Genomic DNA, 20,487 nt, shown 5'->3' on the forward strand with positions numbered 1-20,487 from the left:
AGAAGATAAACTGCTAATGCGTATTTAGAGCAAGGACAAGACACAATCACACAAAATTGGTAATAGATTAGGAAGTTATTATTTTCTCTTCCTGGAAAGGCACAAATAATTTTCTAAAAAGGATATATTTTACTCTTCATAAACTGCCTTATATAAGCTTATGTAATCATTTTAAGACTTAGACCATACTAAAATTACTACTTGAAGAAACTGAATTGAGGAAATTAGAAAAGCAAGGATAATACTCTTTTTCAGAATATATCCCATTTATCCACTAGAAAAATAAAGAGATGCTAATGGCATCTAACTGAATGACTTGGAGGTATTAACTGCCATCGTTAAAGTACATCCTATTAACAATGTGATGGCAGAAAATTAATATTTTGTCTCATTTAGTGGAAAAACAGTCAATGTGATCTGCCTTTGAAACTGATATGTACACATTGTGGAAATATACTGTAAGTTACAGATCTGTAAAATAAGAAGAATCACACACATGTAATGCCTCTCTAAAAGTTATTCTAGTCAATGAAAGAATGGGTCTATGGAACAGGACATGTCTATGAGATAGTCTGCGCTTTAAGAGTTAGATTCTTGTAAAGTTCATCTCCTATTTTAAATACACAGAAATGTTCTGATCTGTAATTATTATGCATATAAATAAGGAAGCTAAATGCCAAGTGTTTAAAGAGGCCAATAATAAAATCCTTCCAATCAAATGACTAAGAATAATTCAGAAGGAGAGGTCCTATTTTGTTTGATAATTAAAGTTCAGGCCTTTGGTTTGCCTTTCTTTTTTCTTGCAACTTTATTAAATCATCACATTTAACTAAAGATGCTAGATCAAGCCAACAGGCAGTCAACCCTAACATTATCTTTGGCTCTTTGATGTCAGGTGCATGCATGGATGGGAAACAGCTTTAAGGAGCCACTATTCTCTGCTTACCACTTCCCTACTTAGACTGCAGGTTTGAGACAGCACTTTAGAGAAATGGAAATACAGAGGGCTAATCAGCAATTATTAACAGACACTAACTGCATGGAGATGTAGAATTTAATGAGATAATGTTAATATATTTTTTTTAACAGAATAAAGGTACAGAGAACTGTCAATTGTCTGGACCAGTGGAGGGGAACATTGGCATGGATAATGAAAAAGCCAAGATAATATTCCAGCTGAATGGTGTTTGTCACCCTGCCCTGAAGGAGATGCTCCTGGCGTGCTCCAATTCATTGTTTGTGCAATCAACAAAAACAACCAGCTAATATCAAGTGTTTACTGTGTTCCATGCTTTGAGTTTATCACTTTAAATACATCACCTAAGTTTAATCCCTATAACACCACCCTAAGGTTGGTTCTATTAGTGTTCCTATTTGAACATGAAGAATTTAAGACTGGAGAAGTAAAGTTACTCATCTAAGATCCTACAGCTAATGGCAGAGCTACAATTCAAGCCAAGTTGATTGGAATTGAGAACATATTTTCTTTACCACTACTACATTGGCAGACTCTTTCCATGGAGACCTAACTCCCACCCAAATGGAGGAGTTATTAAGTCATGCTTGTCTGTCATCCACTGAAACCCCATTCCTAGAAACAAGGATGGGGTTTTTTAGTCAATTTTTATAAACTGCATGAGTATACCTCAGTGTTCACTATAATGATACCATGATATGGTTATAAGAATGTCAACAGTTTTACAATGAATTCATTGAAAATTTACTTTAACCTTCATACATAACCCCTTACTTAAGATTGTTGATGACCCCCTGAATTGTAGGAAAACCACAAGTAAGAACCACTTCTCTATCACATTATACTAAATTGTGAGAGTGGGTGTGAGGGTAAGGTGGGAAGGATTCAGTCAGAACTATGTGACCTCATCAAACAACAAGGATTTTTGAAGTCAAACCTTCCTGGGCTAATTTTTCTTCTGCTTTTGATCTTCACAACAGGCTCTATCATCCTGCATTTCTAACCCTTTTAGACACAGCCACACTGAGATAATTCATAGTTGATGGATAACTTGGTTACAAAATATATCTAGATCTAGATAGAGGGAGAGACCCAACCACCACACATGCTAACAACCTGACAAGGGGCTAGTCCCCACAAGAAGGAGGCAATGCCAAAATGAGATCCCCAAAGATGAGCATCTGAGGACTGAAGCGGGCCTCTCATTTTCAAGTCTGCACCATCCTCCTCTCTCTCCAAATTGAGCCTGACTGTCATGGGATGCAGATTTTTTTTTGGTAAGGAAGAGAGGTAAATTTGGAGAAATTTACAGAATGTATAGAGGACCTTAATCTAAACCTGAATTTCTGAAAATATGGTCTCTTGAAGCACAGCTCAGTGAAATCCCTTCTAAATTGGGCCAGCAAGACAGGCGAGACTCTCCTACAGCACTGCCAATAGTTTTCGCTGTTGAAGGGCACAGCTGAGTTGGAGGAGATGGTAGGAAAAGGGGAGCAAAAGTCTGTCCTGTCAGTGACAGTGCTAATTATGACCCAGGGACTAGGCCCAGGAAGAGTAGGCACTCAAAAATCATCTGAAACAAATAGGATCTGTTAAACACCTCTTGAAATATACCAATTTAAATAAAATCACATTCTTTACATTCTGCCTGAATTTTGAAGTGCCACCGTCTGGACAAAATCAGGAAGTCCAGATGATTGTGATGGTCACTGAGGCCAAGGCACTCTTGATTCCTTGATTTGAGGCATGACTCCTCACATAGACATGACCAGTATGTGAACAGCAGAGAGATGTATACACAGTTGGGAAGATGTGATATTGTACAGTAGTTTCTACCACAGTATTCCAAGAAACAAGAATGACTATCCTGAGTTCCTCACCAAAATAGGGGCTGGATTGCTACACTGCTACTCATTTTCTCCTTCCTTCTCAACTGTACTCTTGGAGCCTATTCAAGATAACTAATACTTTCAAATAAATAACAATAAAATAAAGCTATAACATTAATCCTGGTTGTCCTTAGGTAAAGGGTTTCCTTCGATGCTTATCAGCCTTTAAAAACTCTTTAAAAATAACAAAACCTATGTCATAAAACTCTCATGCCATTGAGTATGAAATGATCAAACCCATACACTGTTGGACAGGATGTAAAATGGTGTTGCACAAGAAGTGTAACCACGTCCATTTTCGGCCCAATGAGGAATCGAAAGGAAAATAGTCTTTCCATGAAAAAGAGTATAATAAAATCCCCCCCTCCCCCGTCACTGAAATAGGGGAGAGAACAAAAAGGTAGTAGACAGAAAGGACTCAGAATAAAACAGAATACTGTAGCATCGTGCTAAAAGAGAAAAAGAAACTATTTCCAACTTGATCAGGAAAGAGCAAAGACCTTTTTCCAAGGCATACTGAATGGAAGCAAAAGTTCCCAAAATGAAAAGAAAGCAAAGCACTCTCCACACAAAATAATATAAGCGCCCTGATATACAAGACAGACATCCCAGATTGGATCAGAAAAGGGTAAACCCAATAAGAAACTCTCAGGAAAGAAGATCTAAAGGAAGTTAATATAATAGGAGAGAAACAGTGGACATTTCCAGTTCAACATGGTGGCTTGAATACAAGTATTTATCTCTCCCCCTTACCAATCTGTACTAAAATGACAGTACTAAGTTATAACTCAGAAGGGCAAATAAAATGAATAAGGAGAAGACTGAAGACAAGATACAAACAAAAATTTTGAGATGGGAAACAAATGGACAGGAGGTCACTGACAAGGATGATGACTAAAGGTAGAAACCAGTAAGAACTAAGTCAATTCATACTTCAGAATCCCAGAAACACTCAAGAATTGGAAGTTGAACTTTAAGGAGGGGCTAAAACCAAAATGATAAGTTAGTGGATTTAAGGAACAGGTCCTTTCCCCTAGACTCTCCCAGTCAGGTGTCTGCCTATCCCTGATCCCAGCAGAGGTTTATTCTCTTAAGAGGTTGAACTTGAGAGGCTCAGAATTAGGACACCAAGCATAATGAAAACCAGGATGAACAGTGAGACTGAACAAAAATGAAGCATAAAAAAGGCACTGAGCCCCATCTTGGTCATCTCAGGAAACAAACTGCAGCTAGGCTTACCTATCCTAAAAACTAGATTGGTCCATCAGCTTTGGAGGAATAAAGGGACGTCTCCTGACAGGAATTTGGAGATCAACCAGTCCAGATTGGATTAGGACAATGGAGAACCACAAGGAAAATTTCAGGGGGAAGAAAAACTGACAGATTATCTGATTCTGATTTATTTCAGAGGAGTTTTCTAGTTTTATCAAATAGTTTGAGGCCTCAATTTGCGATTAAAATTCTATTAATTAATTGTATTAATTATGAACAAATGAAAAGAAGAGACAATTATAACTAGGAAAATCAAAAATTTTTGCAACGAAAGAAAGTTAATCATAGTACACTATGTGATCTCACTAAGAACAGTATTTACATCATGTTAAGATTGTAAATACTGTATACAAATTAAAGTCAAAAAGTAGGGTAAACATACTTGGGGATAGGAATAGAGCAGAGAAAATCCGGTCTCGATGTGTTCCTTTGTACCCTGTAACTCAGGTAGTTACATCTAGAGGCTTGTTCAGATTCAGGCTTAATTCTATTGGTGGTTATTGCATACTCCCATGAGGACATCATAACCTCTGGATGTCCCTCTTTTGAGGATGTTAGCAGGTATTGATAATCTTTGCCTAGATGTATTAATTCTTCAGGGGTTGTCAAATGGTGATTCCTAAATCTATTATTCTTTCTTGATTTATTAGTGGGATTACTCCTAAAAGAGAAATTTCCCTTCATCAATGACTAGATTACCATCAGGTGAATTTCATATAGAAATCACTGAAAATAAATGCTTAGTTATTTGATTTATTTGCCAGTTTTCAACACTAATTCTTATTTGTTTTTATAATGGTATCTATTGGGTTTTGTATATTAATGTTATAACCTGCAATTTGGCTAACTTCTCTCACTGTTTGTAGTATTTCCACTGATTCTTTTGGTTTTTCTAGATATATCATCATAAATCTGCAATAACGATAATTTTGCCCCCCTCTAGCTTGCTTTCATTATCTGTAGAGATGGTATGCTACTCGTTACTCTCTCTCTTTTTCATAGTTTTGTATGGGATTCAACCAATAATTTTTCTATTGGTTATTTTTAAGTAAAATGAATTTTTCAGTAATTTGAGAGGCATATGGCCAAGATAGCTTTTCTATCTTTATGGAATGAAATTCTTTTCTCTGTTTCATGAATTGAAAAAGAAAAAAATGACAATCTCACACACACTGAGCTTTCCCCACTTGTTTCACTTCAACACTTCTTTCTGGACTCTCTCTTTCCCTTTTGCCCTACTGAACCTTCCCTGCACAGAAGTCTACTCCAGCACTTTCTACTCAGTGCAGGGCTTTGTCCTGAAAAGGTGCTTCAATCTGATGTTCTAGAGAAGTCACAGGAGGAAGACCAGCAGACACCCCATGGTCTCCGTGCACTCATCCACTCACAGGTGCCATCAAAGTCCCCACCCAGGTGCTGTTGCTGTCCTAAGAATGGCCCAATGAGCCACCAGTATGTACCTGATGGCAATTTTGGGGTTTCCTGGATCTGAGCGTAGGCCCTAGTCCCCTGGCCTTCCCTGAGCTTCCTCCCACTCACTTTCTGATACCACATGGTTCTTAAAATTGTTCATGCTTTGTTCCCCTCACTCCTAGTTTGAGGTTCATGGAGAAACCTCGTCACCTATATTTGTTGTTGATGTTATCCATTGGTTTTGGTTTTACTGCACTAGTTGCCCTCTCTAATTATATGAGGGGTTTCTAAACCTATGCCACTGCCATGCTCCCTGAGTCCTCTCCTATCTGACGTGTACACACTGCTATATTTAAAATGGATAACCAACAAGGACCTACTGTATAGCACAGGGAACTCTGCTCAATATTATCTGACAATCTAAATGGGAAAAGAATTTGAAAAAGAATAGATACATGTATATGTATAACTGGATCACTTTGCTGTATACCTGACACTAACACATTGTTAATCACCTATACTCCAGTATAAAATAAATGAATAAATACAGAGAGAAATACAGAACGCGTCAGACAAGTCTCAGCTTTCTTTGACAAGTATTTTAATTAACTCCTTATTAAACATTAAAAATAAGTATAAAAATCCCACTGTTATTATTTACACTATGATGTACACACTGACTTGATGACCCCCAGTAGCAGCAAGCACACCCAGCACCCAATCTTAGTTTCTAAATACCATTCTTCAATCAAAGGAAACAGGGATCTTTGGAGAAATGACTGATTCTAGGTCTGGGGCGGAAAAACACAGTGTAAGCCAAGAGCAACTTGTAGGACAATAAAGTAAGAAAGTGTTCAAAAAACAAAGGGATGAAGACATCTCAAAAGGACACAGGGGCCAAGCTAAAAGAGTTCCCAGTGACCAAAGCAGGAGCAATTTGAGTAACAAAAGAAATAATGTACCACTGGATAATAACTAGGATTGCAAGTACAATACAGGATAACTAGCTAAATTTGATTTTCACATAAACAGTGAATAATTTTTTAGTATAAGTATGCTTCGTTGCAATATCTCAAGTGCCAATTTCTATATATCACGTAGACTGACATATAATAATACTAAGATAACTATGTAGTAAAATATATGTAATTCTCTTTCCATTACAGAAGCTTAATTATTCTTCAATGATTCTTTTCATTTCTTCTAAATGATACTAAATCTAAAAGTCTCCCAGGAGTTAGTGCTGTATCTGTGACCTAAATGGACACTACCTTGCAATCATAGACAAGATTACAGGGGCCAATTTGGGGAAAGCCAAGATAATCAATTCTCCTCACAAATGTTGCATTAACGAATTTATTTTCGATTCATTAACCAAAAAATGTGACACAAGATTTGTGAGGTATCATACACTTTAATTAAACTGAATTAAACTGTCAATATTCTCCTAGCAGCTGACATCTCTTGCTCTGTTTTGGCCCTCATGGAATTTAATATTTAAAATTTGTGAAATGGAATATGTTTCTTAGCAAGATGACAGAATCAAAATTCTCTTCGCATTCTTCACTTACCCTTTAAACTCTTAGACCATCTATGTCAAGAAGTTCTTAAGTGTGGGTTAAATTAGAAAATTACTTAATTTCAAAAGATCATAAGTTTTTTTTTTTACAATGTTAAATGCAGGCCAGTCTTGGAAATATGAGTTTCAGTAAAACTTCTACAGTCAAAAAGCAGCAATCACCTCAGAACTTTATACCTCCTTGGGTCCAAAGGCAAGACTTGCTTTGATATAGTTTGGGTTTAGAAAATTTCACTGTGATGAAAAGGATTTCTCTTTAAGAAGATCAGTTTCAATGTCTAGCTCGTAATTTGTAGAATATTGACAATGAGAACAAACTGGAATAAGACAAGTGAACACATTCTAACATGTAGCCTGGAATGAAATTCTTTGTGAACCTGCCAAATTCAAAACGACCCTTACTGCCCGCAAACACAGTGAAGTTCAAACATCCTCTCCAGGTGTTCAAAATAGCAAAGGATTTTTAATTATAAATTCCTCTAACTAGAAACAACTAGAAAGAAAATAATCTTTCCCAAAATAAGTTGAATCACTTCTCATTTGCTTGTTGGGTGCTTATGAATAAAGAGTCTGTATATAGTTGGCACTGGCGCGTGCCTGCACTCTTTCTTCCAAAAACATTAAACCACCTAAGGAGACAATGCATAATAATGTACTGATAAAGCCACCTGCTGTCTTCCTGCACAGCATGCCACTATTATAAGAGGGATACTCGTTCTGTTCACCCACTGATAAGTGAGAAGACTGCACTTACCGAACTGGGGCTGGAGTGCCGCCGAACTTTAGGAGACTCTTTGCCAGTGGAAGAGGCCTTAAAGTTAATGCAAGCATTGTTCTCAGAATGCACCCTCTTAACTTGATTAGTTGGTTTCTCAAATGGGTCAAAAGTGCTCTGTGTCCTCTGAACCCTGACTTTTTTATCCTCAGGAATTGTGTCCAGGGGTTTGATCACTGAGTCCATTCCCGGGCAGTTCCGTGTAGACATCTTTGTGACACATATCTGGGAAAAAAAAGAAATTAAACTCAACCTCTCCACTGAAACTTTAATATCACTAACCATGCTGATTTGTTATCCTAGAAAGCATGCCAATTTTGATTCCAGGAAATACCCCGAAAGGCCACAATTTAAAAGCTACACTAGCTTAAACCTCAATATGAAAAATTCCTCATAATCATTCTGCTTATACTCACTTAGGGCTGACACTAAAATTGCTATCCCTAAAACAGGAAGCTTAAGGTCTCTACTGCTAGTGCCCTAAGGTGGTTCTTGAACTCTGTCACATATTTTACCATCTGACTGCAACTGGGATTATTTCTGAATCATTAAAAGTTGGATAAGTTGCCTTAATTAAAACAAACAAACAAACAAAAACAGCTGAACTAAATCAGATGGGCATTTTAACTGATGGGCCACCATGGAAGCAGCTAACACAGCTAGAGAAAGTCATTATGTTCGTCAACACTTTAATGCTTGAATACATGTTTAAAATCTATCCCAATCTTGATTTCATCTCCAAACTAGAATGGAGCATATGAAAAGGCTAAAAGGTAGAGATAGTAAAAGTTGAAAACAATGTTTATTCTTTTTTCCTTTTTTTTTTAACATCTTTATTGGAGTATCATTGCTTTACAATGGTGTGCTAGTTTCTGCTGTATAACAAAGTGAATCCGCTATACGTATACATATATCCCCATATCCCCTCCCTCTTGTGTCTCCCTCCCATCCTCCCTATCCCACCCCTCTAGGTGGTCACAAAGCACCGAGCTGATCTGCCTGTGCTACGCGGCTGTTTCCCACTAGCTATCGGTTTCACATTTGGTAGTATATATATGTCCATGCCACTCTCTCACTTTATTTTGTTCATATTACTCCACTAAACTCCGATTTCCTTCTCAACTTCATTCATTCTCTTACTGCATAGTCTGCCCTCCTCTCTCATTTTATTTTAGTCTCTTTGACTTTTGCTCCTTGTTTTCCACTTTACGTTCTAACTCTTTCATTCTCCCTGTATTCTGGAGACTTTGTTTTTCTTTTTAAGTAATTTTATGGCCTCTAGCTTGCCTGTAAAGCTAGGTAACTTTATTATGCTGTTTAGAGAAAAGACAACTCTGAAAATGCTTTTAAAGTTTTTTTTTTCTTCTTGTGAAAAGTTTCCACATCCTTATTTAAGAAGGCAGGAAAACAAAGTATCTAAGAAAACCCCATATTGTTAAAGTAAACATATGAAGTGTCTGAGTAATATGTATAAGATGATTCCATATCAGAAAGAAATGTATGTGTATGGATAGATATAGATACAAATATACATACAGACATTGATATAGATATTTGTATGTGTATGTATGCGCACATAGAAAGGTATAGAAGGAAACACACCAAAGTGTTAACATAAGATACCGCCAGATATGTAGAACTGAACGGATAAAGGGTAAGATCACTTATTTTTTACATACCCCTATATTGTTTGAATTGTATAATTAACATGTCTGACAACGTAATTTTTGAAAATACTAAAGTGGGAAAGTATGTATAATAAATTAAGGTCTTTTAAGTTTTTGAAACAAACAAAAAATTTTAATTAAATATTAAGCATCAACTCTGTCCTATGAGTACGTCTCAACTACTAAGCATAGGTTGCATTTTAATTAAATCAAATAAGAAGGCTATCATCACACCTTTTAGCATACCACAAAATTGCTGAAGATATCTTTAAAAGACTTAAGGCAGAGTCCTCTAGTCGTGATCAAAAACTAACAATTTATCACAAGATTAGATGCACTGACGTGTTTCACTCAATTTTCACTCAAGAGTTCACGTGTTTCTCTTACAGATGTGAAAGCAAGAGGCAGCAGATGTGATATGGATACAAAACCACCCACACCACTGAGGCAACTGAATTATAACTGTAAAATATAAACACATGAATCTGAGGAGTCAATGAACCCTAAACACAAGAAATACAAAGAAAATAACATGTAGGCACATCAAAATCAAGTTGCTTAAAACCAGTGATAAAGAGAATATCTTAAAAGGGAGCCAGAGGGAAAAAAGTACTTTAAAAGATAAGTAAGACAGCAAATATTTGGAAACTAAACAAAAGGGGAATTAGAAAGTATCTTGAACTAAATGAAAATAGTTAGAATATCAAAATGGCAGATACAGCTTAAATAGTACTTTAGCTGTAGAAAAACTTATAATGGTAAATGCATATAGTGGAAAAAAATTCAAATCAATAAGATTACACCTTAAAATACTAGTAGAAAGAGAAGGGAAATTAAAACCTAAAATAAGCAGAGAATTAAAATGATTAAAAAAGTATCATTATGAAAATAAATGAAATAGGAAACGAAAAATAATAAAGAAAATCAATGAAACTGAAAGCTAGTTTTCAGAGAAGATAAAAAAAAAAAATGGATACTCCTCTAGCCAGACTGATAAGAGCAGAAAGGTAAAGAACTTATATTGCCAATAACAGGTATCAGAGAGATGACATCACTACAGATTCTACAGATATCATCAACAACTTTATGCCAATAAGTTCAGCAACTAAGATGAAGCAAATTCTGTGAAAGATGAAAACAACCCAAGCTCACTTGAGAATAAATAGATAAGTTGAATAGTCCTATGTCTACCTATGTCTATTAAAGAAATTAAAAGTGTAACCAAAAATGTTATCACAAAGAAAATGCCAGGGCCAGACAACATTACTGGTGAAGTAAACCAAACATTTAAGGGAAAAAATAACATCAATTCCACAGAAATGCTTCGAAAATATTAAAGAGAAGGGGATACTTCCCCACTCACTATATGAAGCCAGCATCATTCCAACACCAAAACCAGACAAAAGCATTAGAAGAAAACTACAGGTCAATTTCTCTCATGAATAAAGATGCAAAACTTATTGGCAATTTTTAAAAAGTTGAATCCAATAATATATAAAAAGGATAATAAATAATGAAAAAGTAGTATTAATCCCAGGAATGCAGGGTTGGCTTAACACTCTAAAATGTGTAATTCACCATTTTAGTATACAATGTCAGGCAATCTCTAAAATGGCTCCCAGTGATAGCCACTTCCAGATACTCACATTCTTACTTAGTACACAGATCTTGAGTTTGGGTTGTATTTGTTGACTTATATCCAATAAACAGAATACGGCAGAAATCATGGGCTATCACTTCTGAGAAAAGATGATTAAAAAAACTGTGGTTTCTGTGCTGGTACGCTCTCAGTCATATTCCCCTTCTCTTAGATCACTATCCCAAGGCAAAGCCAACTGCCATGTTAGGAGGCAGCTCTGTGGAGAGGCACATTTATGGAAGGACTGAGGACTGCAAACAACCACAAGAGTTGAGCCTTCAAATGCAACCACAGCCCCAGCCTCCTGCTTGACTGGAACCTCATACAACACGCTGAGCCACAGGCACCCAGCTAAGGCGCCCTGGATTCTAAACCCACAGTAACTGTTAAACTGAATGCCTTTCTCCTAAGTACAGAAATAAATCAAGGATGTCCGCTCTCATTATGTTGACTCAACATTGTATTACAAGTTCCAGGCAATGCCACAAGGCAAGAAAAAAGAAAAAAAAAAATCTACATTGGAAAGGAAGAAATAAAACCAACTTTATTCACATAAGACATTATCATCTCTGTTGAAAATCCAATGAAATCTACCCCCCCCCAAAAAAAGCACTAGAATTAATAAGTTTATCAAGGGTACAAGATATAAGATCAATATACAAAAATCATTTGTATTTCCAGGTACTAACAACAATCAGAAATTTTAAAAACACAATTTACAACAGCTTCAAACAATTTAAAATATTTACTGATAAATCTGACAAAATATGTGCAATATCTGTACACAGAAACTATAAAGTATGGCTGAGAAAAAGAAAAAACAAAGGAGCCAATCAGGGACTTCCCTGGTGGCTCAGTGGTTAAGAATCTGCCTGCCAACACAGGGGACACGGGTTTGAACCCTGGTCCAGGAAGATCCCACATGTTGCGGAGCAACTAAGACAGTGTGCCACAACTACTGAGCCTGCGCTCCAGAGCCCAAGAGCCCCAACTACTGAGAGAAGCCACCACAATGCAAAGTGCACACACTGCAATGAAGAGTAGCCCCCCTTGCTGCAACTGGAGAAAGCCTGTGCACAACGATGAAGACTGAACACAGCCAAAAATAAATAAAATAAAAATAAATTTATTTTAAAAACCCAGCAACCTTGACACAAAAATAATAAACAATATATTCATAAAATGCTGTCATAAAAGTATTTTTAAACTACAAGTTCATTGTGATAGGCAGAATTCTACAATGACACCCAATGTCCAGCCTTTGAATAATCCCCTCCCCTTTGAGAGTGAATATGTTGAGATATCACTTCATGATTCTATTATGTGATATGGCAAATGGGCGATTACCCTGGGTGGGCCTGACCTAATCAGGTGAGTTCTTTCTTTTTTTAAAAAAATTTTATTTATTTATTTATGGCGGTGTTGGCCTTCGTTTCTGTGCGCAGGCTTTCTCTAGTTGTGGCAAGCGGGGGTCACTCTTCATCACGGTGCGCGGGCCTCTCACTGTCGCGGCCTCTCTTGTTGCAGAGCACAGCCTCCAGACGCGCAGGCTCAGTAATTGTGGCTCACAGGCCCAGTTGCTCTGCGGCATGTGGGATCCTCCCAGACCAGGGCTCGAACCCGTGTCCCCTGCACTGGCAGGCAGATTCTCAACCACTGCACCACCAAGGAAGCCCCTTAGGTGAGTTCTTTAAAAGCAGAGCATTTTCTCTACTTGGCCGCAGAAGAGAAAGTCAGAGGTGTGATCTGGCTAGCCTGGAAGAAAGCCAACATTTCATGCTGTGATCTTCCTATGGGGGCCACACGGCACAGAAATGGGGGACAGGCTCTAAAGGCTGAGAGTAGTCACTGGCTGACAACCCGCAGGAAAGCGGGACCACTGTCCTACAACCACAAGAAAATGAGTTCTGCCAACAGCTACAAGTTCTGCTTGTAGGAGGATCTTGAGCCCCAGGTGAGACCAACACCTTGATTTCAGTCCAGTGAGACCTAAGGCAGAGAAACCAGGTATGCCGTGCCTAGTCTTTTAAACTACAGAAACTGTGAGATAATAAGCTAGTAAGTACTTACACACCAACTGAAAACTAATACACTCACTTTACTGAAATTGCCTATAAGCACTCCAATATTTGAGCAGATTGTTCTTAGGAATATGCTGCAGATACCACTTTCTGTATTTGATACACTGTATCAGATCCAGGATAGATAAGCAATGATTCTTAGGACTGCTATCAATAAATGACCATATATTGAGAGTTTTCTGCACGACATAACTCCATCAGCACCATAAAGCCCACGAACAAATTCTCCACATAATTATATTTATACGCAATTTATGGTCTCCATTTCGCCTGGCTTTGTGCAAATAAAACCAGTATCAGGGACGAGCGGAAGATGGCGGAAGAGTAAGACGCGGAGATCACCTTCCTCCCCACAGATACACTAGAAATACATCTACACGTGGAACAACTCCTACAGAACACTTATTGAACGCTGGCAGAAGACCTCAGACCTCCCAAAAGGCAAGAAACTCCCCCACGTACCTGGATACGGCAAAAGAAAAAAGAAAAAACAGAGACAAAAGAATAGGGACGGGACCTGCACCAGTGGGAGGGAGCTGTAAAGGAGAAAGGGTTTCCACACACTAGGAAGCCCCTTCGCGGGCGGAGACTGCGGGTGGCGGAGGGGGAAAGCTTCAGAGCGGCGGAGGAGAGCACAGCAACAGGCGTGCGGAGGGCAAAGCGGGTAGATTCCCGCAGAGAGGATCGGTGCCGACCGGCATTCACCAGCCCGAGAGGCTTGTCTGCTCACCCGCCGGGGCGGGCGGGGCTGCGAGCTGAGGCTCGGGCTTTGTTCAGAGCACAGGGAGAGGACTGGGGTTGGCAGCGTGAACACAGCCTGCAGGGGTTAGTGCGCCACAGCTGGCCGGGAGGGAGTCCGGGGAAAAGTCTGGACCTGCCGAAGAGGCAAGAGACTTTTTCTTACCTCTTTATTTCCTGGTGCACGAGGAGAGGGGATTAAGAGCGCTCCTTAAAGGAGCTCCAGAGACGGGCACGAGCTGCGGCTAAAACCGCGGACCCCAGAGACGGGTGGGAGACGCTAAGGCTGCTGCTGCCGCCACCAAGAAGCCTGTGTGCGAACACAAGTCACTATCCACACCCCTCTTCCGGGGAGCCTGTGCAGCCTGCCACTGCCAGGTTCCCGGGATCCAGGGACAACTTCCCCGGAAGAACGCACCGCGATCCTCAGGCTGGTGCAACGTCACGCCGGGCTCTGCCGCCGCAGGCCCGCCCCGCACTCCGTGCCCCTCCCTCCCCCCAGCCTGAGTGAGCCAGAGCCCCCGAATCAGCGGCTCCTTTAACCCCGTCCTGTCTGAGCGAAGAACAGACGCCCTCCGGATACGTACACGCAGAGGCGGGGCCAAATCCAAAGCTGAACCCCCGGGAGCTGTGAGAGCAAAGAAGAGAAAGGGAAATCTCTCCCAGCAGCCTCAGGTGCCGCGGATTAAAGCTCCACAATCAACTTGATGTACCCTGCATCTGTGGAATACATGAATAGACAACGAATCATCCCAAATTGAGGAGGTGAACTTTGAGAGTAAGATTTATGATTTTTTCCCCTTTTCCTCTTTTTGTGAGTGTGTATGTGTATGCTTCTGTGTGAGATTTTGTCTGTATAGCTTTGCTTCCACCATTTGTCCTAGGGTTCTATCCATCCGTGTTTTTTGTTTTTTTAAATTTTTTTCTTAATAATTAATTTTAATAACTTTATTTTACTTTATCTTCTTTCTTTCTTTCATCTTTCCTCCCTTCCTTCCTTCCTTTCTTTCTCTTTCTTTCTTTCTTTCTTTTCTTCCCTTCCCTCCTTTAAACAATGAATCATCCCACACTGAGGAGGTGGACTTTAAGAGCAAGATTTATGATTTTTTCCCCTTTTCCTCTTTTTGTCAATGTGTATGTGTATGCTTCTGTGTGAGATTTTGTCTGTATAGCTTTGCTTCCACCATTTGTCCTAAGGTTCTATCCATCTGGTTTTTTAAAAATTTTTTTTCTTAATAATTATTTTTTAATTTAATAACTTTATTATATTTTACTTTATCTTCTTTCTTTCTTTTTTCCTTCCTTCCCTCCCTCCCTTCCTTCCTTCCTCCCACCGTCCCTCCCTCCCTCCCTCCTTTCTTTCTTTCCTTCTTTTCTTCCTTCTTTCTTCCTTCCTTCCTTCCCTCCTTTCTTCCTTTCTTTCTGTCTTTCTTCCTACTTCTACTAATTCTTTCTCTCTACTTTTTCTCCCTTTTATTCTGAGCCGTATGGATGAAAGGCTCTTGGTGCTGCAGCCGGGAGTCAGTGCTGTGCCTCTGAGGCGGGAGAGCCAACTTCAGGGCACTGGTCAACAGGAGACCTCCCAGCTCCACATAGCATCAAACGGCAAAAATCTCCCAAAGATCTCCATCTCAACACCAGAACCCAGCTTCACTCAATGACCAGCAAGCTACAGTGCTGGACACCCTATGCCAAACAACTAGCAAAACAGGAACACAACCCCACCCATTAGCAGAGAGGCTGCCTAAAATCATAATAAGTCCATAGACACCCCCAAACAAACCATCAGACGTGGACCTGCCCACCAGAAAGACAAGATCCAGCCTCTTCCACCAGACAACAGGCACTAGACCCCTCCACCACAAAGCCTACACAACCCACTGAACCAACCTTAGCCACTAGGGACAGACACCAAAAACAATGGGAACTACGAACCTGCAGCCTGCAAAAAGGAGACCCCAAACACAGTAAGATAAGCAAAATGGGAAGACAGAAAAACACACCGCAGATGAAGGAGCAAGATAAAAACCCACCAGACCTAACAAATGAAGAGGAAATAGGCAGTCTACCTGAGAAAGAATTCAGAATATTGATAGTAAAGATGATCCAAAATCTTGGAAACAGAATAGACAAAATGCAAGAAACATTTAACAAGGACCTAGAAGAACTAAAGATGAAACAAACAATAATGAACAACACAATAAATGAAATGAAAAATACTCTAGATGGGATCAATAGCAGAATAACTGAGGCAGAAGAACGGATAAGTGACCTGGAAGATAAAGTAGTGGAAATAACTACTGCAGAGCAGAATAAAGAAAAAAGAATGAAAAGAACTGAGGACAGTCTCAGAGACCTCTGGGAAAACATTAAACGCACCAACATTTGAATTATAGGGGTTCCAGAAGAAGAAGAGAAAAAGAAAGGGACTGAGAAAATATTTGAAAAGATTATAGTTGAAAACTTGCCTAATATGGGGAAGGAAATAGTTAATCAAGTCCAGGAAGCACAGAGAGTCCCATACAGGATAAATCCAAGGAGAAATACACGAAGACACATATTAATCACACTGTCAAAAATTAAATACAAAGAAAGCATATTAAAAGCAGCAACGGAAAAACAACAAATAACACACAAGGGAATCCCCATAAGGTTAACAACGGATCTTTCAGCAGAAACTCTGCAAGCCAGAAGGGACTGGCAGGACATATTTAAAGTGATGAAGGAGATAAACCTGCAACCAAGATTACTCTACCCAGCAAGGATCTCATTCAGATTTGATGGAGAAATTAAAACCTTTACAGACAAGCAAAAGCTGAGAGAGTTCAGCACCACCAAACCAGCTTTACAACAAATGCTAAAGGAACTTCTCTAGGCAAGAAACACAAGAGAAGGAAAATACCTACAATAACGAACCCAAAACAATTAAGAAAACGGAAATAGGAACATACATATCGATAATTACCTTAAATGTAAATGGACTAAATGCTCCCACCAAAAGACACAGACTGGCTGAATGGATACAAAAACAAGACCCATATATATGCTGTCTACAAGAGACCCACTTCAGACCGAGAGACACATACTAACTGAAAGTAAGGGGATGGAAAAAGATATTCCATGCAAATGGAAACCAAAAGAAAGCTGGAGTAGCAATTCTCATATCAGACAAAATAGACTTTAAAATAAAGACTATTAGAAGAGACAAAGAAGGACACTACGTAACGATCAAGGGATCGATCCAAGAAGAACATACAACAATTGTAAATATTTATGCACCCAACATAGGAGCACCTCAATACATAAGGCAAATACTAACAGCCATAAAAGGGGAAATCGACAGTAACACAATCATAGTAGGGGACTTTAACACCCCAATTACACCAATGGACAGATCATCCAAAATGAAAATAAATAAGGAAACACAAGCTTTAAATGATACATTAAACAAGATGGACTTAATTGATATTTATAGGACATTCCATCCAAAAACAACAGAATACACATTTTTCTCAAGTGCTCATGGAACATTCTCCAGGATAGATCATATCTTGGGTCACAAATCAAGCCTTGGTAAATTTAAGAAAATTGAAATTGTATCATGTATCTTTTCCAACCACAACGCTATGAGACTAGATATCAATTACAGGAAAGATATACAGACTGCCAACAAACACATGAAAGAATGCTCAATATCATTAATCATTAGAGAAATGCAAATCAAAACTACAATGAGATATCATCTCATACCAGTCAGAATGGCCATCATCAAAAAATCTAGAAACAATAAATACTGGAGAGGGTATGGAGAAAAGGGAACACTCTTGCACTGCTGGTGGGAATGTGAATTGGTACAGCCACTATGGAGAACAGTATAGAGGTTCCTTAAAAAACTACAAATAGAACTACCATATGACCCAGCAATCCCACTACTGGGCATATACTCTGAGAAAACCATAATTCAAAAGGAGTCATGTACCAAAATGTTCATTGCAGCTCTATTTACAATAGCCCGGAGATGGAAACAACCTAAGTGTCCATCATCGGATGAATGGATAAAGAAGATGTGGCACATATATACAATGGAATATTACTCAGCCATAAAAAGAAACAAAATTGAGATATTTGTAATGAGGTGGATAGACCTAGAGTCTGTCATACAGAGTGAAGGAAGTCAGAAAGACAAATACCGTATGCTAACACATATATATGGAATTAAAGAAAAAAAAATGTCATGAAGAACCTAGGGGTAAGACAGGAATAAAGACACAGTCCTACTAGAGAACGGATTTGAGGATATGGGGAGGGGGAAGGGTGAGCTGTGACAAAGCGAGAGAGAGGCATGGACATATATACACTACCAAACGAAAAATAAATAGCTAGTGGGAAGCAGCCGCATAGCACAGGGAGATCAGCTGTGTGCTTTGTGATCGCCTGGAGGGGTGGGATAGGGAGGGTGGGAGGGAGGGAGACGCAAGAGGGAAGAGATATGGGAACATATGTATATGTATACCTGATTCACTTTGTTATAAACCAGAAACTAACACACCATTGTAAAGCAATTATACCCCAATAAAGATGTTAAAAAAAAAAAAAAAAAAAAAAACAGTATCAGGCCTGCTTTATGTAGGCATCTTCATCCAGGAAAGTCATCTATACTTGAGTTTTCCGCATACGGCAAAGTGACTGTTCTGAAAAAGTTTCAAGTTTCCAATATTTGGGACAAACAACTTAAACATGATCTGGCCATCTCTGTTAACCACAAGCACAGCAGAAAGCAGACTCCAGGCCCTTCATAAGGCTATGGGGAAGCAGCCTCACTGACCTCATGGGCTTGTCAGACCCTGAAGAGAAGAGGGAGGGCTTAGGTGTGGGGAAGGATCCAGACAAGGTGAAGTAAGAATGGCACACATTCCCCTTAGCTGCAATCTCTGGCATACTATGGAATAAAATTATTGAAGTGCACAAGGTACGTGAAGAGAAGAGTGAGCTGACTAGAGTCCTAGCAATGAAAGAGGGTTCTAGAAGACAGGTTATACATTGGTGCTACTCCCCAGTGCCCAGATCTTCATTTGAATCTTTCCATCAACCTGTCAGCAATCTAAATAAACACTTCCCCTCCCCAAATAAAATCTTTCTTCCTACAACAAGATGCTTGTGGTCGGTGCAGATACAATCTCATAATATAAGAAAACTAGAGGACAAAAGCATGTATGTCAAATTGGAAAAAAATCAGTAGGAACCCATAACCTCAAAAAGGCAGATTTTTCAACCACCCACCCAATAGTAGCCCTTTGATCCACTGCTAAGTTTCATGTGTACCCCCAGTGCCTAGATTCTGGTCTATGTTCCAGTTCCCCACTATGAAAAAAGAGGAATCCTTGGAAGTAACCTGATTCCAGTTCACAGGGCAGGAAGCGCAGAACAGCTGTGAAATATCCAGCTGTTACCAGAAAACTAGGATCCTTTCAAAAATGTCAGTGACCATGCTAGAAGGACAAAGGAATCTGGCTATAGGGATTCCTACTGGCCAAACTGTGATTACATATTTGAGCATCAAAAGGAAAATAAAATTATGATTAAATGGAACAAGAGAGTTATTGAAAGACCCTGAGTTCATTATGATTTTGAGAAAGAAAAGTCAATATAAACGACAAATGGCAGTTATATGGAAGGATGAATATAACAGGATATATAGTTGGTTTTCACACATAGAACTGTAAGCCAAGTAGTGCCAGAAAAAGTAGGAATTGCACCAAGAATAGGAATGATTGCTCAAAGCTTGTGGAGAAGGGGTCTACACAGCGCAAGTGTAGAAAAAACAACAACACAGATGTTCCACTAACAGACCAGGTCAGTATAACACAGTAATAAACAAAGGGTATGTGATGTTGCCTAAGCAACATTTTACAAAGAATACATTTAGTGGAGAGACACCAGATTGTAAAGAAAATTTATTGTGAAGTCAATGTGGAATGCATTTTTTGGAAATAAGTTAAATTTTAGTAACTAAGTGAAATTTAACCCTTAAATAGAAAATTCAACTTGACTGCTAACCAATGACTTAGATCTGAATCACTTTGGAAAAATCAACCAAGGCCCCAACCGCGTCAGATCCTGTAATCCCAGCTATTCGGAGAAGGCATTGTTTTACTTGTGGATTTGTAAAGATTACACAACTCCAAGAAGATTCAAAAATATTACTAGTGAAACCCCTGGAAGGAATCTACTAATTAGATCTATAACCCTAGGAAGGCATAAAAAGAAATATAGAAATAATACGAAATTAATGAAACCCACAGTGTTGGTGTTTTAAAATAGGATGAGTTTAAGTGTAGTAATATTATGTGCAAGAATCATATTTGTGCATGTTTTCTTTGTTTAAAGTATCTGAAATATGTTAAAATAATCAGTCACACTAAATTAGTATTTGAAATTAAGGGAATTTAGTTAAGTCA

At 38.8% G+C, this 20,487-nt stretch overlaps 1 protein-coding gene across 6 annotated transcripts in view; it reads right to left on the reverse strand.

Moving 5' to 3' along the window:
* The window catches only part of CDK14 (cyclin dependent kinase 14), a 591,939-nt gene that overhangs the window by 439,142 nt on the left and 132,310 nt on the right, over positions 1 to 20,487 (reverse strand). For 3 of the 6 annotated variants that reach the window (XM_065884381.1, XM_065884384.1, XM_065884380.1), the window contains one exon: positions 7,884 to 8,129. In XM_065884381.1, coding sequence (XP_065740453.1) covers positions 7,884 to 8,129 — 246 coding nt within the window. Of the gene's footprint in view, positions 1 to 7,883; positions 8,152 to 20,487 lie in introns of those variants that run through there. The other 3 variants (XM_065884382.1, XM_065884383.1, XM_065884386.1) reach the window with 3 other exon arrangements.

This window comes from Phocoena phocoena, chromosome 9 (assembly GCF_963924675.1).
Source record: "Phocoena phocoena chromosome 9, mPhoPho1.1, whole genome shotgun sequence".
In the NCBI taxonomy this organism is placed as follows: Eukaryota; Metazoa; Chordata; class Mammalia; order Artiodactyla; family Phocoenidae; genus Phocoena; species Phocoena phocoena.